Here is a 25,004-nt window from a genome sequence, read left to right as displayed (position 1 = left end):
TTATTATAAGCACATAGCTTGCGTAGGCCGATGGCCATGCATAGCGTGGTTTCTATTAGTTACGTGCTTTGCACATATGTGGAAACCCCATTTCAATTCCAAGAAGCCAGTTGGCATGGACTTCCACCCTCCTAAAGGTAAGTCATCCCTTATGAATAGCGTTGGTTTGTATTATTACCAGAACAAATGACAAATTCGGAAATAATATGTATTTTTCCTAACAATACAAATCTGTAGTTATTTATACAGATTCCCCCCCCCCCAGCACCTATCCCCCTAGAAGTCCTACTTTCAAGCGAAAAGTGGTTACTCAGCCGAGGTGTGTGAGTGAGTTGGATAGCAAACTAACCCCTACCCCCCATTAACTAGCGGGTGGGTGGTTAATCCTCACTGAAAGTCACATGGCTCATTGGTAATATGACAGTACCGTACTTTTACATCATCTCAATCTAAAGTGAAATTGTCACTGTTGTACAGTGATTCATAACCTTTTTCAGTACAAAAAAGAAAAGTGACCATGAATATAATCTCTTTTTGGCTATGTGAAATTGTCATGAAAACCTATAAATCTCAGAGAGATTCATCCACAAGTGTACCTCCCAAAACCCCTGATGTACAAGGAATTGCAGCTATGATAGCTTTCAGCAAGAATCATTCAATAGCACAAGTGCTTAAAGCAAAAGTCTGGAAGACTCATACTATGATTACAGCTCACTGTCTCAAGGATTACACTTACAGGTCCTTGGACATGTTCTCAATAGGACCTGTGATAGCTGACCAGTAAATGGTGTAGTGAGCCAGCTCTGTACAGGACAATTAGCATAGTGTCTAAGTTATTAGGTGCACCCTTTATTGTGTTACTATATATGTATAAAGTTGAATGTCTAGCTTTTGTTTCCTTTTTTTTTTTTTTTTTTATCGTCGCCTTCTCGTGTGTTCATCCTGGTCGGACACGTGCAGGTAAGCTCACTGTGACAGTTAGATATTTTACGACAGGTAAAAGTGTATCCTCTTTTCCCTTTTCAAGGAGGATCGTGATTACCCTTCAAGTCCTATAATCCTGTTCTAGCCTTTGCAGACTGTGAGATATGCAGGTTTTAGGATAGCAGCAACTAACACTGAGCCATAATCATTAGCATTTATATCCATGGGTCACGAGATGCAAGGATGACATGCATCATTGCTCTTCTTCAGGACTGTATGATTGCCCCGGGTTATTGTTTGGCTAGCCAAACAGCTCACAGGTCCTTCCTCCTACCTGAGGAAGATTCCTTTTTGAGTGACTTGAGGTGGGTTTTTGCATAAGAACAAGTCACATATTTAGAAAATAATTTGTATTGTTCCTAACCATACAAATGTAAGTCATTTCAAGTTTTATTACCTTCCACAAACACCACACAACTGCCGGCTGGAGTTAGAGTGAGTTACCTGCTGCAGGTAGTGCAATCTGTAATTGGTCGTTAAAGATGGATAACAAACAGTTATCCAACTTATTAACAAATTGGACGAGGATCTCTGCCCTTTTTCCAGTTGCAGATTCCTCACTTTTGCTGCCGTGTATAGATGTGCAGACAATGACTAGAAAGACTATCTATTTTTTTTCTCTTGTTGGGAGTGAATTTTATGTTTTTGTGGAGTGAAAACAAGAAGTTTGTGTTTGCAGGAGAAGGGAGGACAGGGCAACTGGTGTGTGTCTAAGGTGGGTGTTGATACTCACTCCCTCTGTGCTTCATGTTGGCAGTGTTCTGAGTGTAGGTCACATCCTCAGGCATATGCCTTGAAGAGGAAAAAATAAGTGAAGCCTTCATCAGGGACAGACTGGGTAATGCACAAGACACATGGAAGTCTTTCTGTTTCTCTCTCCTTGAGGTGTTACTGCTGCTGCCGAGCCTGTGCATACACCTGAGAATTGATCTTTTGGGAGTATGCTGCAGTTGTCAGGAGGAATTGATTGTACATCAGCTGAATTTTCAGGTTTTGCTGATGCGTGGAGAACCACTAGTGTGTGTTATTCTCCTTTGGAGGCTGGAGACTTCTACTGCAACCATGCGGACTGCTGATGACAAGTTTGACATAAGTAAGGCTTGGTCTTCCTTTGGTCTTTCAGGTAGGCCCTTCATGATGTTTATGAGGGAGCTGGTAGCTAAGGCTATCTCTCCTCTCGTACTTCCCTGTGAAATTACCTTTGTTTCAAGTGTTACGGGTGACGCCAGTGGTCAAGGGCATGGTGGTTCCCTCTTTGTCAAGGAGCCTCAAGTGTCCCTGGTGACGCCGGGGGTTATGGGGCATGGTGGTTCCCTCTGTGACAGGGAGCCTCAAGTGTCTCTGGTAACACCAGTGGGGAAGAGTGTGGTGGTTCCCTCTGTGACAGGGAGCCTCAAGTGTCTCTGGTGACACCAGTGGTGAAGAGTGTGGTGGTTCCCTCTGTGACAGGGAGCCTCAAGTGTCTCCGATGACACCAGTGGTGAAGAGTGTGGTGGTTCCTTCTGTGTCGGGGAACCTCAAGTGTCTCTGGTGACACCAGTGGGGAAGTGTGTGGTGGTTCCCTCTGTGACAGGGAGCCTTAAGTGTCTCTGGTGACACCAGTGGTGAAGAGTGTGGTGGTTCCCTCTGTGACAAGGAGCCTCAAGTGTCTCTGGTGACACCAGTGGTGAAGAGTTTGGTGGTTCCCTCTGTGACAGGGAGCCTCAAGTGTCTCTGGTGACACCAGTGGTGAAGAGTGTGGTGGTTCCTTCTGTGTCGGGGAACCTCAAGTGTCTCTGGTGACACCAGTGGCGAAGTGTGTGGTGGTTCCCTCTGTGACAGGGAGCTTCAAGTGTCTCTGGTGACACCAGTGGTGAAGAGTGTGGTGGCTCCCTCTGTGACAGGGAGCCTCAAGTGTCTCTGGTGACACCAGTGGTGAAGAGTTTGGTGGTTCTCTCTGTGACAGGGAGCCTCAAGTGTCTCTGGTGACACCAGTTGTGAAGAGTGTGGTGGTTCCCTTCGTAACAGGGAGCCTCAAGTGTTTCTGGTGACACCAGTGGTGAAAAGTGCGGTGGTTCTCTCTGTGTCAGGGAGCCTCAAGTGATGCCTGAGGCAAAGGGCGTGGTGTGAAGGGTAAGTTTGTTAAGGTAGTCTCTCTCCCAGCAGGTAAGATGGTGAGGTTGGTTTCAAAGGTAAAGAAATCTGTTGCCCCTGTCTCAGTGTTGGTACTGCTAAAGAGTTAATTTGCCCTTTGATGCCAGATAGTACTACATTTGATTCCTTTCTCTGGTTATTGCTCAGCTTTTCCTTGCCTACACACACTGTGAATAGTCTGTCTTATTCTTTACACATTCTCCTCTTTCTTCATACACCTAACAACACTGAGGTAAACGAACAATTCATCTTCACTCCCGGTGTTAACTAGTGCACTGTATTTATTCAATGGCGACTTTCCACTTGGTCAGAATAGGAAAAACTCTTTAGCTATGGTAATTAGCGATTCTAGGAGGACACTCCAAAATAAAACCATTGTTCACTAGTCTTAGGTAGTGCCATATCCTCTATATTATGGTCTTCTACTGTCTTGGGTTAGAGCTTTCTTGCGTGACGGTACGCTCGGGCACACTATTCTATTTACTTTCTCTCCCTCTTGTTTTTTTTAAATGGTTTGTTGGGAATGCATAATAAAAGAACCAGGAAAGCCTGGTGGTTTATCAAGAGTTTACCTTTTCCTTATGTTTCTTTATCTTCTTTACATGCATTAATTTTGAAAACCATCCTTACTGTGCTCCCTTCAGTTGAAGTGGCTATCCTGAAGGGTACTTAGCCTTGCATGGTATATTGGCTCTGCCATGTTGACTAATCTTATCCGACATTTTATTTTTAGTCTTTTGTATCAGTCACTTTATATCTCTGAACATATTGTTTTTGTTACCATTATTGTTAAGTTTGTTTTTATATATGAGAAATCTTTTTATCCTGACTGGAGACATTAAGTGAAACCCGGGACCAGTATGTCCTAAACTTCGCCAATGTTGTTTACTGTATTATAATATTCTTGGACTGCATGCCAATATTCAAGACCTAGCAGTTGCCTCAATACGGTATGATATTTTCTTATGCTCAGAAACTTTTGTTTCTCAAGGGAAGCACTCATCAGAGCTCCTTATTACAGGATTTATAAACTAATAATTTTGAAACTATGCTTATCATATTTTGAATAGTAACTTATTCCGTAACCGAAATACAAACCACGCTATTTACACAGGGTATTACTTTCTGCGTAGCTGAAATGACGAGCCATTAGATTTTAACGAGGGTTAAACTACCCCCGCGCTAGTTAGCACGGGGGTAGGGGAGTGGTAGCTAGCTACCCCTCCCCCCACACACTTGTGAGCTGCCTCACTTCACTTTTGGCTCGGACGATGAGCAGACGTCTCTGTCCCGTCCTCGCATGGCAGCCATTAATGTTTTGTCTTTACTTAATTACTTACTTTTCTTATACTCAATATATATGTAAACATTCTTATGTTTATGTATATATTTGAGTATAGAAATACAGTAAGTTTCCTTTTTAGTGTTTGTGCTGTGTGTGTGTGTGTGTGTGTGTAGGAAGTCCACTCAATTGTACGACAACATCTCCGTGTGGTCCCAGGCCCCCACGGTGACATTTCATGTGTCGCGATCTCTCCCTTGGTCCTTTGGTCTTCCCTTCGGCGGGCGCCGTGGGGAATCGTCATCACTGGATTTTATTTATTTATCTGTTTCTCCGCTGTTCCTCCTTTCCTACGGGGAACTTGGTCTATCAGCGTAGGGAACATGGGAGTTTAGTTTGACTACGGTCTCTCTCTCTCTCTTTCTTGAGGTCGTTCACCCTTTTATTACTACTACGTTTTACAGTAGCTTCCTTCCCGTTGCGGGTTGAGTTGCTACTCCGTTTATTTTGTCTCAATTATTTTTAATCAATCTAATTGTATTTGTTAACTTTTCAGCTTCTGTGTAGAACGCTTCCCTTCGGGGTTCATTCGTTCTTACTATTAGTGAACATTCTTAGATGAGTTACATAATTATAATTGTTATAATTCAGTTTTTGTTACAGCTCTCTGCCTCCCCCCCCCCCACTTCCCTCCCTTTCCTTAGTGTCAGTCTAATTATTCAAAATACACAATTTCTATATATGTGTTAGAGTTTAGACACATATAATACCTTCATCAAATACCAACTTTACAGAATACATTAAAAAAATCATATTACTACTAGAAGCCTAGATGATTGCATGCTTGCATTTATGAATCCATATTCACTTACTGAACATAATATTCTGAAGATGCCTAGTAATATACAGATGGAACTAATTGATCTAAAAGCAAATTGAGTACTGAAGAGTAAATTTAATGAGCTTCCCTCACTCCCAAGTGCATCTGAAATGCTTAAATTTTGGCGATTATTAACAGGTGAACATTTTCCAGAATTTAGAAAATTTACCCAAAGTTATGCCTGTCGCTTTGGAAAAACATGCAGATGCGAGCAAACATTTTCATCCATGAAAATGATCAAGAACTGAGGTCGCGACTATCCGATTCAAATCTGAAGAGCTCTCTGTTGCTCTCAGTTACTAATTTAACTCCTAATATTACAGATTTAGTGAAAGCAAAGCAAAATACAAAATCTCATTAAACATAGTTATGTTTATTTTTTGCAAGTGAAATTACCTTTAAAACCGCTAATTGTGTTCATATATTTTTATTAGTAATTTCAGGAATAACTAATGAATGCAAATTCAGTGCCAATATAGTAAGTACAATGTACTTTGTATCCATGTTAAATCATTTCCTTTACAGCTGCTACATCTGTCCACACAGTCACACACACACACATATATATATATATATATATATATATATATATATATATATATATATATATATATATATATATATATATATATATATATATATATACATTTACATATTTATATATATATATATATATATATATATATATATATATATATATATATAAATGTATATATGAGTATGCATATATATATATATATATATATATATATATATATATATATATATATATATATATATATATATATATATATATATATATATATATATATATATATATATATATATATTAAATATGTATAACTGCCAAATATGTCCAAATCACCATACTTAAGGGATTGAAAGGGGGTTAAAGTTTGTGTGGCGCATCTGAATTAGAAGTGAAAAAAATTGGTGCATTGGAAACAAAAGGTTGGCCAGCCTTGTTAATCTGGTCTCTTCTACGAAGTGTTCTCCTTTCTCGTTCACGAGAAGGACACTCATAGAGACTACTCTTCGGAGGACTCCCCTGCTGTTGTTGCTGATGTTGCTGAGGGCTCAGTTCCCCCCTCCGAACATCCTTCGAGGGGGCAGCTGAGTCCAACGGTCTCTCCTTCGAGTGTCTCTCCTCCTCGGGGGAGTTCACTAACAGAGACTCCTCTTCGGAGGACTATGATGGTGCTCCTGTTAGTGGTCGTCTTCATCTTCAGCCGCAGAGGAATTTCCTCAACGAGAACAGACCGTTACAGCTGCTTTGCTAGACCTTTCAGCAGATTGTTCGCGATCTACGACACCTGCCAGACCTTCTCATCTCCGTTCCTGGACGCAGATACGCAGTGGGCGCCACTCCACCCCGCTTTCCGTCGGGCACCAGTCCCTTCGGGGCTAAGGGCTTATCTCACAATGGGAGTAAGTCCCTTAGTGCCAGGTTTTTACCTGTGCAACCTTGTTCTCCTGCGCGCTCCCGCGCAGTAGTTCGCAAATACTCTCTTGCTGTGGATCAATCTTCTGCTGAATCAACACTCCAGCGTTCTCCTGTAGCTGAGTCTCGCCGTAGATCTCCTGATCGCCAACGCTTCTGGGACCTTCTGTGTGGCTACGCGCCTTGTACACCAACGGTCTCCTGAACGCCCACGATCGCTTGCTCGCCGGCGCACATCTGATCGCCCTTTTCTGATGTGCGCAATGCGCGCCAACGTTCGTCCTCGCGCCCACGATCTTCGGATCTGGGCGCAGGCAAGGAGTTTATTCCTTCGCCTCCTCTCCGACCATCTCTCTGGTTCTGCACCCTCGCTGATATCTTCTGGCCACGCATATCTTCTGGCCACGCAACTACGCGCTTACGATCTCCCGGTTACTGCCTCGTCGCGTGCAGTTCAAGAAGTTTTTACGTTAGCACATGCGCTCACAGGTTCTTCTGGACTCGCAGCGCCCTTCTGGAGTTTCGCGCCAAGCGCTCCCGCGCTCGGTTCCAGTTCCAGCGCGCCAACGCACCAGCACGCTTCCACTTCACACCGCGCTGCCCAGGAGACACCTAATTTAGCGCACGGGCGCTCACAGGCACCCCTGGGCTCTCCTTGCGCGCCAGCGATCTCCTAAGCGCCCGCACGATTCTTCGCCTGTGCGCAAGCGTTTTCAACGCGCCAACGCTTCAATCGTTGTAGGTTTCCTACGCGCCCACGCGTTAACTCTCCTGTACGCGATCGGTCGCTACGCGCCACTGCTCGCCAATGCGCCATCGCTTGCCAACACGCCATCGCTCGCCAACGCACCTTCGCCCGCCTACGAGCTATCGCTCACCAAAACGCCCCATTGCTCGTCAACGCGCCATCGGTCTCCCGGCCGCCTGCACTCGCCCTTACGCCCGCGCACCTGCACGCCCGCTCACCTGTACGCCCGCGCACATGCACACCCATGTTCGCCCGCGCGCGAATCAACGGTTTTCCATCGCGCAAGCGGCAGTCCCGGCCGCCTGCTCTCGCCCTTACGACCACGCGCCCACGCGTATGCGCGCCCGCGCACATGCGCACCCATGTTCGCCCGCGCGCGAACCAAGAATTTTCCATCGCGCGAGCCCCAGCGCGATTTTGTCTGCGATCCCCGTCGGGTTTTGCTAAACGGGCAACCTGGCGAGTCATATGGAGCGCGTACTTCCAGATCATTGTCGGCATGATCTCTCACCTGTAGACGCAAAGCAGCGCATGTGCAGGGGCAGGAAGAAGCTTCAGAGAGGTCTGGGCAACATTCTTCTCGTTTTCAGGCAGGCCCTATAATCTCTACTCCTCAGGATCGTCTGATCCCCTTCCCTCCAGCGGGAGTCGCTGACACTGCGTCTGTCAGCCGTCAGCAGAGGAGGTACTTCGAGATCATGGAGGAACCTGGTTTAGCCCTTCCTCTCCACCATTCCGTGGAAGGGGCTTATCAGGGAATTTTTCTCTCGAGAAATTCTCCGCCCGGCAGGTGACATTCTCGACTTTGGAGATCTTAAGCCAGGAGAAAGCCGCAAAGTGTGCCATGCAGGCCACTTTGTGGCTGGTCATCTGGCTTGGATCTCTGGGCATCCTGTTGCGATCCGAGAATTTGTCCAAGGAGAGCTCCATGAAGGTCATGGAAACTTTCATCCTCTCGGGCACGAGCACCATCGTTTCCCGGCTCACCAAGTTTCGAACTTGTGGACCAAACTCGATGTTGAAGCATTGAGATGCAGTGACTGAGAGGTTTCTCTCGGAAGTCCCAACCATGGATGTCGGCAAGCTCAAACACTCTTCCATCCTTGGAAAGACCTTGTTTTAAGCCCAATGACGGGGAACGGACAGCTGAGAGGTGGAGAAAGTCGAATCACGATTCGCTCCTCCTAAGGCGCTTACATCCGGACCCCACAAGACTCCAGCGCCTCAACAACAACAGCCTCGTCAGCCTAGGACAACGGAACCGGCCCTGGCAGCTAAGACAAGGTGTCTAAACAGCAGTCCCCTCCTGTCAGAGACAAGAAGGGCGGGAAGTCCTCCTGGGAAGGCAATAATCCTAGAGGGAGTGGCCGAGGCCGCAAACGCTAGGATTGGCAACACCCCTGCATGGTCCCCAGTGGGGGGATGCGTAAGGTTGCGCGTTCAGGTGGCAGCAACTCGGGGCTGATTCCTGCACAATCTCCGTGATCAGCCAAGGATATCGCGTCCCGTTCTTTACATCTCTACCTCCACTGACAGCGAATCCAGTGTCGCTGAGCTCCTATGCCATGGGATCGGCAAAGGGGCTAGCTCTTCGGGCAGAAGTCGAGACCATGCTCTAGAAGGATGCTCTCCAAAATGTCATCAACAGCTCCCCCCCTCCCCCCCCCCCGGTTTCTTCAGTCGACTTTTTCTTGTAAGAAAGCGTCTGAAGGCTGGAGACCTGTCATCGACCTCTCAGCCCTGAACAAGTTTGTCGAACAAACTTCATTCAGCGTGGAACAGCAGAGTCGATCAGGCTTGTAGTGAGACCACAAGACTTCATGTGCACACTGGATCTGAAGGACGGGTACTTCCAGATCCCAATCCATCCATCTTCCAGGAAGTACTTGTAATTCAGTCTAGACAACAAGATATACCAGTTCAAGGTGCTGTGTTTCGATCTCTCCACAGCACCGCAGGTATTCACCAGAATGTTCACCCTGATATCTTTATGGCATTGGCCGCACAGGAGCGGCATCCATCTCCTTCGCTTTCTGAATGACTGGCTAACCCAGGCAGTCTCGGAATTGACCCTTCTTCGACACCGAGACAAGCTTCTAGGACTTTGCCAAGATCTAGGGATCATGGTAATTCTCGAGAAGTCTTCTCTGCTTCCATCTCAACAACTGGGATATCTAGGTATGATATTAGACTCCAATCTCCAAGCCTTCCCATCAGATGTCAGGATAGCAAGGCTGAGGAGAGTAGCAGAACCTTTCCTCAGACGAGGAGAGCTTCCAGCCCAATCATGGTTTCGCCTCCCAGGTCACCTTTCCTCCTTGTTCAGGCTAGTTCCAAACGGCCACCTCAGGATGAGATCCCTGCATTGGCAGCCCAAGTCCCGGTGGAATCAAGACGACGATTCCCCGGACATTCTGGTCCCTTTGGGACCTGCGGAACAAATGGACCTGCAGTGGTAGTTAACCTACGGAAACCTTCGCAAGGGAATGGATCTTCTCGTCCTTCCCCCGCATTTGGTGCATTTCTCGGACTCGTCAAAAGAAGGGCGGGGGGGGGGGGGGGGGGAGCCACGTTCTGAATCAGGCCTATGGTCAGAACCAGAAGGGTACCTCCACATCAATCTGCTAGGAATGAAGGCCGTATTCTGGCCCTTCAACACTTCCAACAGACCCTGGCGAGTCACTCCGTGAACGACAACTCCATGGTAGTGGCTTCTTTCAACAAGCAGGGAGGTACCTTTTCATCACAGCTTTCTCATCTTGCAGTAGAGATACTGAGATGAACTGAAGTCCACTCAATACCCTATCGGCTCGCTTCATTCCGAGCAAAGGAATGCGCTCTCCGACAGTCTGAGCAGGGCCTCACAGATAGAGAGTACCGAGTGGTCTTCGGGCCCACCTGATAGCCAACAAGTCCTGACCTTGTGGACCTGTTTGCGACAGCCATGAATTTCAAGCTGCCGCTGTACTACTCCTCAGTCCCAGACCCCAAGGCACTCTGGCAAGATGCCTTGCTACAATGGTGGGACAACATCGACGTCTACGTCTTCCCACCGTTCTGTCTGTTGAGAAGGGGGCTCAACAAGACCAGACTATTGGTCAACCTGTCGATGACTCTGATAGCTCCGCTGCGGCATCATGCAGAGTGGTTCCCGGAACTTCTGCATCTCCTGACGGAACTCCTGAGAGAGCTTCCCCCACGACACGAGCTACTCAAACAACCACACTGCAACATCTACCACAAGCCGTAGCATCGCTTCGGCTTCACGCCTGGAGACCATCCAGCATCTCCTCACAGAGAGAGGCGTTCCGCAACAAGTTGCGGAGCGGATGTCTCGACACCTTCGAAAGTCATCCGCAGGGGTCTACCAGGTAAAGTGAAGAGTCTTCTGTGGTTGGTGTCGTGGGAGAGTTACCTCTCCCCTTGATGCCACTATTCCAGCAATAGCGGAGTTATTATATAGTGGCAGGAGGAAATGCACCTTTTGCTCTCGGCGGTGGAAGCCTATCGCTCAGCCCTAAGCCTGGCCTTCAGGCTGAAAGGAATAGTCATTTCCTCCGCGCTGGATCTTTCTTCGCTCATACGAAACTACGAACTTACCTGCCCCCAGTCAGAAGTGAGACCTCCTCCATGGAACATGGTTCGGGCTCTTAGGGCTCTTAAGAGATCTCCTTGCGAACCATTACGCTAGGCTTCTGATCGTCACCTGACTTGGAAAACGGTGCTCCTGCTCGCTCTGGCCTCGGCCAAGCATGTCAGCGAACTTCATGGTCTCTCGTACGACGTCGCCCATTCAAGAGGATAGGTGGAGGTAACGTTCAGGTTCGTCCCTGATTTGGTTACTAGACTCAAAATCTTGGAGTCCCGGACCTTCCGTTCGACTCCTTCAGGATTTCGAGTCTCCATTCTGTAACAGATGACCCAGACCTTATCCTACTATGCCCAGTAAGGAGTCGGAGGGGTTATCTTAAAGAACAGCAGCAGTTCGTCCTGACGTGCAAGCCCTGTTTGGGAGAACAGGGAGGACAGAGAGGAGGGTCATCAAGAATGCCTTTTCAGCCTGGATTCAAAGGGTCATCCATCACGCCCTGAATCCAGACCCTCCTCCGTCACGTCGCCTTAGAGCACATGATGTCAGAGGCATCGCAACGTCCCTGGCCTTCAAGAGGAACTACTCTGTGACGCAGGTGCTACAAGCCGGAGTCTGGAAGCGTCAAACGACCTTCACGCCCATTACCTGCAGGACGTGACCCACAGGAGCCTCGGTACGTTTTCTATCGGCCCTGTGGTGGCTACACAACAGCTGGTCTAACCTCAGGCTCCTTAATGGACAGGTAGCAGAAGGTTGGGGCATTGTTACCTGGCTTTAGACTGCATGAATGAAAGAAGTATGTCTGGACCTTACTTCTTTCTTCATCCTCCCCTCTCTTGGGGAAAGCAGCATCCTGGGTTCTCTGCATAGCTGACCTAAAACCTCTGCAGGTAAACCATGCTTCCTTGTGTTCCTAGTATTAAGTTAATACTGTCGCATCCCCCATACCCTGACGAGGTGGTATTGGGAACGTCCTAGCCTAGAATTCCAGCTAAAGGACTTCAGATCGACTTCCTAGGACAAGTCACACTTCCTCCCTCCACACACGAGCTTATGTAGGCCGCACGTTTCTTGCGTAGCAAGAAACTTGCGAGGTGCAGGGACTCTTTTTCTCGAGTGCTGCTCACTCGGATTCTGAGTCCACGGGTAAGCTAAAGCCAGTAAGGCTGGGGACTTTCCACCCTACCTAAGGGTAAGTCACCCTATGTAAATGGTGTGGTTTGTATTACAGTTACGGAACAAATGACAAATTCGGAGATAATTTGTATTTTTCTTAACCATACAAACCTTAGCTATTTACACATATTTGCCCGCCAGCCCTGTCCCCCAAGACAAGCCCTACCTCTAAGTGAAGTGAGGCAGCTCACCAGTGTGTTGGGGGGGAGGGGTAGCTAGCTACCCCTCCCCTACCCCTGTGCTAACTAGCGTGGGGGTAGTTTAACCCTCGTTAAAATCTAACGGTTCGTCATTTCAGCTACGCCAAAAGTAATACCCTATGTAAATAACTAAGGTTTGTATGGTTAGGAAAAATACAAATTATCTCCGAATTTGTCATATTAGATTTGATTAGGAGTAACTATACTAAGGTAAAAGCAGTTGCTTAGAGAGTTTATGCCTTTACTGAAAATGAATGCAATTCAACTATACAACAAACCCTTTCTGGCATAACCCAGGAACATAAGTGGTGGGCTACCCTTAAATCTAAATTCTATGGTGAAAACCTAACAGTTCATCCTTTACATAAACCAGATGGCTCTGTAACTCACTGAAGAGAGGAAAAGTCACCTCTTTTGGTTGATGTGCTTCAAAGTAAACAGGAAAATAAACATTCCGGTTTTTCTGAGGCTAAACTAACTAGGTTAGCTTTTTGGTCCCTTAAAATTAAAACTCTTGATGGATGGTGATGTTTATGGAAGTGTAACCCAAAGTTAGCAAGAAGAGGTTCTTTTAGCACTTGTTGAAGAATTGATAATGTTATCTCATTAGCTAAATGTTTGTGGTAGCTGTAGTTTAGCTGATTACCACCCTATTTCCACAAATCCTTTTATCATCTAAAATTTTTTAACGTTTTCTGGCAAAAAGTCTAAATAGGTATGCTGAAGATAATCATGTTGCCCTATTTGCAACATGGCTTTCCTAAAGGTCTCAGAGCATGTGATGCCCTTCTTAAAATCTCCAATGCTGTACAGAAATCCATTGATTGTGGTTGGGAAATGTGTATGATTGGCCTCGATTTTAGTGCTGCTTTTGACCACGTCAATCATGAGCCTTAATTTTAGTAGAGCAGGTTAAGCAAATAATTGTGCATTTGTGAGAAAATTTGGCATAATTGCTGCTTATAGGTCACTTTTTCAGAAAAAAGTGCTAGCCATGAAAAAAAAAATCAATATCACAGCCATTTTTCAAGATGGCCACCAAACACATCCTTGTTTCATGTTTTTGTTAAAAAAAACAGCAAATTTGTATATGAACATGAAATTTGGCAATAATGGTCTGTGTAGGTTTTGTTATCAGTTAAAAGTGCTAGACTCCAGAAAATTCAATATGGCAGCCATTTTTCAAGATGGCCGCCAGATGCGGACTCATTTTAAAGCTTTGTTTAAAAGTCCCAGTGCATATTGTCTTATGAACCTAAAATCTTGCAATGATGTTCTTTGAAAATGTGCAGCGGCTTAGAAGTGTAATAGAAGAAATAGGGAATCCATTTGCAGATGAACCTAAGGATTTACTTTCACTTGACACGAAGGATATTGCCAATCCTTCAGCAGCACTGCTGGTTGTAGCACATCTGGAGAGAGAAAGGGAACCAGGAAAGATCGAACAGAGAAGTCAGACACACAACTACTAAAGGAGGATTATAAACTTTCTCTCATATTTTCATATCCTGCCAATCCAGAGGGTGTGATTCAGCTGAGTTTTTCAAACTTGAGAACCAGTCTTGCCCCTTATCACTCAGCAAACAGGGCAAACTATACGTCACTAGTAAGTCAGATCTCGTTAAAGTACTGCAAAGCAAGGTAGAGCTTCCAGAAACATTGTGGATGTTTTTTGTCAGGTGAATACAGTCACACCGAAGACACTTGAAGAATACATAAAGAAGGCCATTATACCTAAGGTGGGATAATGCAGTAGTAATTACTAGAGGACCCATATAATTTTTTACATATACTAGCAGTCTAGTCTGAGGTCTGAAGCATGACCAAACTGTGGAGAGGCTATCAGGAGGAGAGTTAGGGCAAAGAACTAAACACCACCCAATTAAAAAAGCTTTCTCCGGGACAGTGACAACAGAACTGTTCAATCTCCTTGCTGATGAAGCCAGTAAAATGACTATAACAAACAAGTCATAGTAACAAAGGAAGAAAACGTTCTAACAAGATCCAGCCGCCCAGATGCTAACCTGGAGGAATTGCCCCTTGTTCACATCAAGAGGCAGATACGAGGATGTTTGTACACGCCTGGCATGCAGCAAAGGATGGATTTAAGTCTCTTCTGATTGAAACCAATGACACAGACAGTGTAGTCATAGCCACCAGCCTTATGGTATCCCTTGCTGCAATTGGCGTGGAAAAAATCTGGGTCGTGTTTGGCAAGGCACAGCACACTCGATGGATCCCAATCCATGAGGTTGCATCTTCCTTTGGACCAGAAAAAACAAAGGCATGCTGTTCTTTTATACATTTTCCGGGTCCTATATAGTATCAGGATTCAATGCCAAAGGTAAAAAGACATCATGGATGACTTGGAATATATGCAATATAGCATCTGCTACATTTGGGAAACCTAGGGATTGTCTGTCTGAAGTTAAGGACCTGGATCTACAAGTTTTAGAAAGAATCATCGTTCTCATGTAAGACTGGTCAAGTGCAGTCACTGCAGGAAGTGATGCTAGGTTAGACCTTTACACCAGAAAGCAGAGGCCATACAAGTTAATCCCCCCAGCATAAGGGGTATTCAAGGAACATGACAACTGCTTTGCCTTGTAAGCAGGTCATATCTAGGGGTAGTCTATCATATGTCAGCCAGAACCTCCTTGTTCTTCCTAGTGGGGATGGGTCAAAAAATGATGACAAATGGAAAGTTGTCTTGACTGCATTAGAAACCGTTTCTAAAAGCTGTCGTGGACGGACAAAGTCTGAATGGAAGATCAAATGTAGTGGTGGACGATGCAAGTACTCAAAGGCTGGAATAGTGTGTACTCCACTGTGCAGTTGCCCATGTGAGATTTTTAAGCAAAGAACAGTGACTGAAATTTGGGTCTAGCCATGCTTGCGAGGGCAAAGTAATTCAAATTCAAATGGTCTACCAAACTTCACTTTGGAAAGTGGTACTTATCCATTCATAAATCAGAGCTGACAAACCACTTTTATAGTAGGGGCCATTGTGTACCCAAAACTGTGTGATTAGGTGGTGAAGGAGGGGGGATAGCAGTTCATGGATAAAAGATAGATCTCAGCAATGGATATTTTTGTCAATGTTATAGATTTGACCAAGTTATTTTTCACTGTTGAGCATTAGCACTATTTTTGTTCATTTATTTTTCTCTGAAAGGCATGCTGAAAATCATGCGACCAATTCGTTTGGGACTATTTGTTGGAAGGATCAATTAGCAAAAAACAACTCTTAGGAAATATACGCGAATTTTTCCAAAAAATCATTGGAATATAAGGGTTTCACAGGATTACCCACTCTGAAAAATATGCTTTTCATCATGCCAGATTGGCTAATTGTGCAATAATTCTGTTTCTCTGCATGTAATTTAGTATTATAATGGCAATAGATAAAAATGTTTCATTGAATTCGTCTTTTGTACTTTGACACTAGAGCAAGACCACTAACCGGGGATTTTTTTCGTGACCATCTTGAAAAAAATGACTGCCATATTGAATTTTAGCTGGTAACATGACCTAAACAGAACATTATTTCCAAATTTCATGTTCAAATCATAATTTGACTATGTTTTTTAGCAAAACCACAAAACAAGGACATGTCTGGTGACCATCTTGAAAAAATGGCCACCATATTGAATTCATTTCGTTGCTAGAACCTTTTTTTCTGAAAAAAGTGACCTATCCGCAACAATCATGCCAAGTTTCATGCTTATATCACAAAGTGCATGATTTGGGGCGAAATCTGCCTTAACGTGCTCCACTGTTTGGAATAATTAGGTTTTTTTCTTAGCACCATCAATGAATTTTTAAGAAATAGATTGCAGAGAGTAGTTCATCATCAATACCATAGTGAGTAGAATGTAATATCGGCTGTTCCTCTGGGTAGTTTTCTTGGCCCATTATTTTTCATACTATATTCACATGATATGATGTTTGGCTTAGAAAACAAGCTCGTTGCATATGCAGTTGATGATGCTCTCTTTGTCCCAATTTCATCTCTTGAATGTTGATCTGTGGTTACTGAATCCCTTAATAGAGTTTTAGCTAAAATTAGTGTACGGTGTAAATTATGGGGCAAGAAGTTGAATCCTAACAAAACTGAAAGTATGATTGTAAGTAGATTGAGTACACTGGCTCCTCAACATCCAGATTTCTGCATTGATAATAATTCTTTAATCATATGTGACTCCTATAAAATTTTCGCGTAATTATTGATTGCAAATTTACTTCTTAGAAAGACATTGTCTGTTTTCTTCAACTGCACAAACAATTACTTTTATTCCTTTTTCTCTCCTCTTTTAGTGAGTTCTTTATGCACGTTGCATGAGATTTATTGTAATTTTTACCATCCATTGAATTCAGATCTTCCTAGAATGTTCCATCCTGTATGTAGTACTAGGTATGCAGTTAATTCTAACATTCTTGCATTTTTCCATCATAAGGCTCAATACTACACAGTGTTCTAGAAGTGTTATTCCAGCTGTAACCAGTTTGTGGAATGATGTTCCTCGCGAGGCAGTTGAATCGGTGAAGATTCAAAAGCTCAAACTTACAGCAAATCTTTTTATTCGAAACAGACTAAATAAGCTTCTTCATATTTATTTATGACCGATCTATTTTAACATTGTCACTGATCTATAGGAACTCATATTCATTATTCGTAACTTTTCATATAGCTTTTTCTCCGTGATGGTGCCCTTGGGCTTTAGCATCCTGCTTTTTCCACTAGGATTGTTACCTAGCAAGTAATGATAACAATAATGTAGTAATAATAATATAATAATAATAATAATAATAATAATAATAATAATAATAATAATAATAGTAATTGGTGAGTCCTATTTCTTGAATGAAGGATTTAGTTTCTGTATGAATAAATCGCAAACCTGGGTTCTTTAGGTTACACTACACATTTCAACCTTCACCTTCACTATAAGTCTTAACCAAGGCTGGTAGTACGATACGGTACGGAATGTTTTTCCGTACTCCGTACCTGGCTAAAATACCGTACCGTAATTTCGTACTGTACTATCAATAATTTTTCTGTACCGTACAATGCGGAAAAAATACCGTACCGTAATTCCGTACCTATACCGTACTAATATGGCTGCGGCTGCTAAGGATATTTGTAGTAATATTTAATACTGTTCCTTAGTTTTTAATACAAAACCAAGAGTATTCACTTTTGGATTCATAAAACATGTTTTGCCAGGAAACTATACCGTATATTTAGTACATGAAATATAGTGCATGAAATATTATTCAAAATACTTCCCAGTATTATGACTTTTTGGATAATAATAATAATATTGTTGAAACCATCACTTCCTCTTTTAAGGATTTTATTATGAAAAAAAATATACAATAATCTAACCATTAATAGAACTTAAAAGCATTGCCTGGTGTTACCTTGTAATAAAATAAACTATTTTTTTTCTCAACATTCAAAAGTTACGATGTAATAAAATGAAATAAATCTTTTTTTCTCGACATTAATAAACTAAAGTTACGATGTAAGAAAATAAACTAAATATTTTTTCTGAACATTCATAAACTAGAGTTAAGATGTAATAAAATAAACTAAATCTTTTTTCTCGACATTAATAAAATATAGCTTGTAGCCTAGGCTATAGGAAAATACCTTCCAATAGCAACTTCTTTTAACCAAACATAAGAGTTCAAATTGATTATGAATTGCATCTTAGAAACATAATGGCATCTATTATATCATCCGTCATGCCTAGTCTTAGTTCATCCAAAATTTATCTCAACCCTGAGAATGTTCGCTTTATACTCACTTGAGTGACAGGAAGTGCAAGGGCTATCTCGGCTATAGCCTTCAAATCTTGGTGTGGATGTTTATTCCACCACGTGAATATATCTTCCCTTTTTTCTATTCGAGTACAGTTATTGAAATGCCTAATTGTTTGTTTTATTTCGGTTAATCGCAAAGCATCATAATCCACTACTTTGCTCTCCCTTTTTCGGTTGTTATCAGCAGCAGACAATATTTTGTCAATTATATCTTTTGAGCTCTCTTCATTTCCACTTTGGCTTTCACTCAAGTTCTTTTCTTCATTTTTTTTGGTAAAATCATCCTGAAAATTAATAGAGCTTTGCAATGACATAATTCTCTTCCACAATGCAGTGAGGTGCAGCATTGCAAGATCTTTTTGTGGTTCAACTAATAGGCACTGAAATCTTGGATCAAGATAAATGGCTGCCAGGAATGCTGCATTGTTGAGTAGAGAAAGCTCTCGATTCTGCATGGCAGTAATAAGGTCGGCTGAAAACTGTATAGATGATTTTGACAGAAGCATTTTACATTTTAACCACTCACCAAGGAACATTCTAGCAGTCAGTTTCTGCATTTGTATGGTAACGGTCGTATTGTACATAGGTTTGAGACAGAGTAAAAGGTCTTCAATAGTTTGCCAGTCATCTTCAAGTATCAAAAGAGATTCATTCGCAAGTCCTATTTGGCATAAAAAAGATTTTCTTGCCATGACACTGTAACATCTCATAAGATGAGCCCCATCTTGTTTCGCAATCCAATTTGGGCAGTGGTTTGTCATTTTGTCTAAATACTAACCTCATAATCTGTGTGTGTTTTCTTCACTACTTTATGCACTTTAGTTAGCAAAGATTTTACATATTGATATCCGTTGATCATATCATGCACACATAGCTGTAACGTATGAGCAGCACATCTAACGGAAATGACTCCATCAGCCCTATGCTCATAATTAAGCATAGGGCTTTTCTGGTAGAAGACTCTTCCGAAGCACAATATAGGATTATATCTGTGATGCTTCAAACTTTTGTTGGTATTACTTCAAGAATTAGACACAGACGTCACATGTTAATTAAGGAATTAACACATGCATAGTATATTACAAACTGAAATATAAAATACCTTAGTATTCTACAAGTGAATTTTTTTTAGTCCAGTCAATTGCTGGTGTCCAAATATGCATTAACAGTAATTGCGTAGTGATAGATATCCAAGCCTAAGGTAAGGTACGGTACGGAATTTGCCCATTTTTTTCGTACCTGAACCGTACCGTACCGTACCTTGGTAAAATTACCGTACCGTAATTCCGTACCGTACCTATAGGCTAAATATCAACTGTACCGTACCGTACCGTACGCCAGCCTTGGTTTTAACCCCTTCACTATGAGGCTGCGGATCTGCTACTCAAGATATACACGAAATTTGTTATAATTGGATATAAATGCTTATAATAACTTCCATTTCCATGTTTATTTGTTTTACTGCTGATTAAAGAATAAATTTGTCAAAAGTTTGCTTTATTTTCTATTGTATTTCACTCTAAACAACTTATTATTTTACCATTCATTTTGAAATGATTATAGAATTATTTTTTCATGAATTTTTTTTATAAAATTTTCCACAAAGTAATCGTAAAGATGTGTTAAAAAAAACTTTATCTTCATTGAAGTGACTATTTTATTCCATATTTTCACGATAAATAACCATCAAAAAAACTACTCGTCAGTAATGGACTTTACGCTGTACCGAAATGTAATGACAATATAAATTTTTTTTCTATGACACAAGAAGTATTTTGTAATGCATAATTTATAAGTTATATGATAAACAAAAAACTGACGTAATACAAATTTAGTTCATAAGACATGAGGTTTGTTTGTTTGTCTGTCATTTCACCTTATGTGTGACTGTTACTATGAACAGGGTCATTCCTGTTTTGGGGATTCCAAGGTCTAGGAAATAGAGACTGAACATGTAAAAACATTACGTACACTGCGTAGAATGACGATAAGTTGAAATAATGACAGTAGTTTAACTTTATTCGTGAAAACAATGAATAATACTCATATAAAATATATAAGACATGAAGATGATATTATTTTGTATAAATGATAGCTAAAAAAAAAAAACGAATAAAATAGGAAAAAGACAAACCTCGTCATGTGCCAACAACTTGCATTACTGGTAACAACGTTTTCGTCTCGTTGTGGATGGGACTAATGTTAGTCAGTGTTAGACATAGAAATACACTAGAATAGATCTTACATAATCATGAATAAGAACTAGAATCGCAAGTATTTCGGTTGGTGGTGAGGTGAGATTTGAGGATCCTTACGTCTCCAATCTAGGGATGTCAGTGGGGTTTAGTAATGTGTCAGATAGGGAAGGTCACCACTGGCTAGAGAGAGTGGTATGATTATCATATGGTAACAAAAACACACTAAAATAGCTCTTATATATTCAGAAATAAAGGCTAGAATCCCAAAGACTTTGTTGGTTGGCTATAGAAAGGTAGAGGAGGGCCTGATATTAGGGAGAGGAGATTTTTTAGTGAAAATTTTCGAGTGTGGACAGTGTTTGATATACAACCATGTGATATGATCTTTTGTACCTTAGCTTGTAATAATAATATTAATTATGATGTAACGTAATGTCACGGTGTATTTTACCAGGCATGGTTTGAAGTATAACGATGTCATCGTAGCAAAGGCTCGAGGTTGAGAGAACTAATCTTGTACCATCATTCGGTAGTTGTAACCACTTCATTAATGATTCCTTGGCCATTTCAGATAGTACTGAAGGCATACTACTCCTAATTAAAGGACCTAGATCAGCTGAATACATAATCTTTTTTAAAGGACTCTTGTTTTTATTACTAGAAAATTAATATAAATTCTAAATTATTTCATCTTTTTGTTTTGGGAAAAGGGTTTTGAGGTAAATAACTCTGCACTGTGTAGCCAGTGTAACTGAGGGTCTCACAGGTGTTCTGCATTATAAAGGGGTGGGATGGGGTTTTTAGATGTCTAAAATGTATAGCGAGAACAAATGGAAAAATCATGGAATAGAGAGTCTGTTATGCATATTTTGGAAAATCACAGTTTAGAAAGTTGTCCTTTATTTAAGAAAACTCTAACATATTCACTTTTCCCTTTTCCAATGGTAGCTTTTATCTATTATTTCAGACTTTTCATCCCAAAAGAAATAATCATTCAACTCTTGTGGCAAGATTGTGTAAACTACTGAAGACATCTGCAAGAGAAGCTTGTCCTGGAGAAAGGAAGAAGAGTCCATGTTGGTTCATGCTGGAAGACTTTGATGCATTATATGGTCTTTCGGAATAGTTAGTTTAATATTAATTTTCTCCTTGTGGGCTTTTGAAATAATACTAAAGAGGATGCCATTTTGTGATAGAGAGAGGATGAGGAAATTCGAATCCTTAGAATTTCCAGTGAAAAGTGAAATTGAAGATTCGTCTTCACTCTCTGCAGTCAAGCTAGAAAATAATGATTTTTTACACAGTGCTGACCTCTTTAATGATGGCTCTCTTTTCATGGATCCAGTCATGGAATTCAAAGCAGAGCTAGAATTCAAAGCAGAGCCAGAATTCAAAGCAGAGCCAGAAGTATTTGAGTCAAGCGACAGTGACATGAAATATTCTTACGACTATGATGTATCGGTGAGTGAGGAGTATTTAAAAAGTTGCCAAAAGGAAGTCTACAAAGAGGATGAAAATGTAAAGACTTTGAATATAGTTGTGAAAGAGGAATGTGGCAAAATAGAAGTCAACGAAGAGTTAAATGAAATTAAAAAAAAGAGGGGAAACAGTGACTGTGACACAGGTTTATATCAGGAAAATGATCCCATTGCTGACACTGACGTTGGTATGAGAAATCACACTGGGGAGAAGCCAGTCAAGTGCACTATCTGTGACAAAGTATTTTCTCAGAAAAATCATCTCGCAAACCATTATAGAATTCACACTGGGGAGAAGCCATTCAAGTGCACTGTCTGTGACAAAGGATTTATTCAGAAAAGTTGTCTCACAAAACATCATAGAATTCACAGTGGGGAGAAGCCATTCAAGTGCACTGTTTGTAACAAAGCATTTTCTCGGAGTAGTACTTTCAAAAATCATTATAGAATTCACACTGGGGAGAAGCCATTCAAGTGCACTGTCTGTGACCAAGCATTTATTCAGAAAAGTGATCTCACAAAACATTATAGAATTCACACTGGGGAGAAGCCATTCAAGTGCACTGTCTGTGACAAAGGATTTTCTCAGAGAATTCATCTCACAAAACATTCTAGAAATCACACTGTCGAGAAGCCTTTTAAGTGTAGTGTGTGTGATAAAGCATTTTCCCAGAGAAGCGATCTCACAAAACATAATAAGAAAAATTTTCTCGGAAAGGTTATCTCACATGACATGATATAATTGACACTGGGAGGTCAACACTTTAATGAAGCCGAAATTCAAAAGATAGGGAGGATGTTAAAGACGATAAAAAACAACAAATGCCCCATAGAGGAGCCCCTACAAATGACAATGGGCAATACTGTGGAAAATACAGCCCAAGTCCAGCAAAGACCATTACCACTAGTACTACAGAGCACCACAACTCCATGGCAAGAAAGACAAGTGAGGACAGCAACACCAAAACCAACGGGTTCCCCCTTCAAGCTCTAGCATGGGCACAGAAGAATCAAGCAGCCCTGTGAGAAGAAATTGAAACCACACTCTACCTAGGTGACCAAGAAACATCGAAACAGAGATTGACTTTGAACAACAGGAACTAGAAGAGAAACATGCCAATGAAATTGAAGAAAACAAAAAAATATCACTGGAAGATCGACCCAAGCTAATCATACCTAAAGAAAATAAAGAACTAAAAGCTTGGATAAATAAAGTCAACACAGGGCCTACTAGACTTTTCCCGGCAGGATTAAGTCTGACAGAAATTAATCATATCAATTATGGTGCGTCCTGGTATATACAAAGTAAGATTATACCAGATTATAAAGAAAAGATAGGAATCCAGCCATAGAAAAGAAATGTAGAGCCAATATGAAAAAATAAACAACATGATAAAATAAACCAGTTAAGGGCAGAGATCTTGCAAATGTCCATGTATAGGAAAGACCAAAATCACTCTCAAAATCTGCTTAAGAAAATAAGAAAAATAAAGAAAAATTATGGAATAGATGATAAGCAAATGAGTGAAAACTAGCAGAACATCAAGCCAAAGTAAAGTCCTTAGTTGCACAAATAAGAAACGAAGAACTTAGGATAAAGTTAAAACAAATAAACATGCAGTTTGGTAAAAATCCAAAATTTTTTTATAGAAATATGGTAAAAGAAACAGTCGAGATACGAACGCTACTAAGCAGGGAAGATTTGGAGAGGTATTGGAAGCCACTGTTTGAAGATCCGAGACAACACCAAGAGAATTCGTGGATTGACACCATTAGGCAGAAGAACAACCAGAAACAACAATTGCCCCCAATAAGGTTTACCACAGAAAAGTTAGCAAGAAAAATCAAAGAATATAGCCATTTTAAGACTCCAGGAGTAGACAAGATTCCGAATTTCATGCTAAAAAAGATCACAGCGATACACCAACACTATGAACAAGTCTTTTCAAGGCTGATATGAGGAGAAGAAGATTCGCTAGAGTGGCTAACCTCGGGAAACATGACTCTCCTCCCTAAGAGATCTGAGACTGAACTTCCCAACAAATATAGGTATATCTACTGTCTACCAACAACTTACAAATGGCTCACAGGAGTCATAGCAGATGAGATCTATGAACACCTAGATCAAGGCAAATGTATGGAAAAAGAACAAAAGGGATGTATAAGAAACAAACTTGAAACCAAGGATCAATTGCTAATTAGCAAAACAATATTAGAAGACTGTAAAAAAAGGTAATTGAACCTTAATATAGATTGGATAGACTATAAGATGGCATTTGACAGTGTGCCACACTCATGGATACTTAATCGTATGGAATTATATAACATAAATGAGGAAATAAGATAATTCTGTCAGCTCAGATGGTTAAGTGGAAGACCACCATATGTCTAAACACACTGATGGCCAGATAGTAATTTCGGGCATAAAAATACAAAGAGGAATATTCCAGAGTGACAGCCTCTCACCACTTCCCTTCTTCTTGACTATAGATCTGCTTAGTGAAAGCTTGAATGACCTTGATACTGGCTATGACCTAAGCAGAAGCAGAAGTAGAAAAGACAACAAAAAGAGTGAACCACCTGCTCTTCATGGATGACCTCAAACTATATGCAGATATCGAAGTAAAAATTGGAAGAACTAGTTACGACAGTACACAGATTTTTAAATGACATATGCATGGACTTTGGATTAGATAAATGCACTAACATTTCCATCATGAAAGGGAAGAAAGTAACATTAGATGTAATAGAAGTAGAGGAAGGCGTGTTTGTAGAAGCTCTGTCACAATAATCTGCATATAAGTACTTGTGAATAGAAGAAAATGATAGTATGGAACACAAGAAATTGAGAGAAAAGATAAAGAAAGAGTACATTAGCCAAAGAAAGAAGATTTGGAAGTCACCATTAACACCAAAGAATAAGAACAGTGCCATGAATCAGCTAGCGATACTAGACTGGTCACAAGGTGAGATAGATCGGATAGATGTTAAGACCAGGATGACTCTCACCCTGCATAAAGTCACATATAGAAACCAGTTTATGGACAGAATATACTTCCCACA

General features: G+C 41.6%; 2 protein-coding genes across 2 annotated transcripts in view; both read left to right on the top strand.

Annotated features, from left to right (window-relative positions):
- LOC137618672 (zinc finger protein ZFP2-like) overlaps positions 1-25,004 on the top strand; it is a 188,625-nt gene that overhangs the window by 95,059 nt on the left and 68,562 nt on the right. The window lies entirely within an intron of this gene.
- On the top strand, positions 21,643-22,683 carry LOC137619086 (zinc finger protein 300-like). The gene has a single exon (XM_068349277.1). It carries the CDS (start codon positions 21,643-21,645, stop codon positions 22,681-22,683), a length of 1,041 nt encoding a protein of 346 aa, XP_068205378.1.

Source organism: Palaemon carinicauda, chromosome 25, assembly GCF_036898095.1.
Source record: "Palaemon carinicauda isolate YSFRI2023 chromosome 25, ASM3689809v2, whole genome shotgun sequence".
NCBI classification, from domain to species: domain Eukaryota; kingdom Metazoa; phylum Arthropoda; class Malacostraca; order Decapoda; family Palaemonidae; genus Palaemon; species Palaemon carinicauda.
Note: the sequence above shows the minus strand (reverse complement) of the source record. Positions and strands in the feature narration are given on the sequence as shown.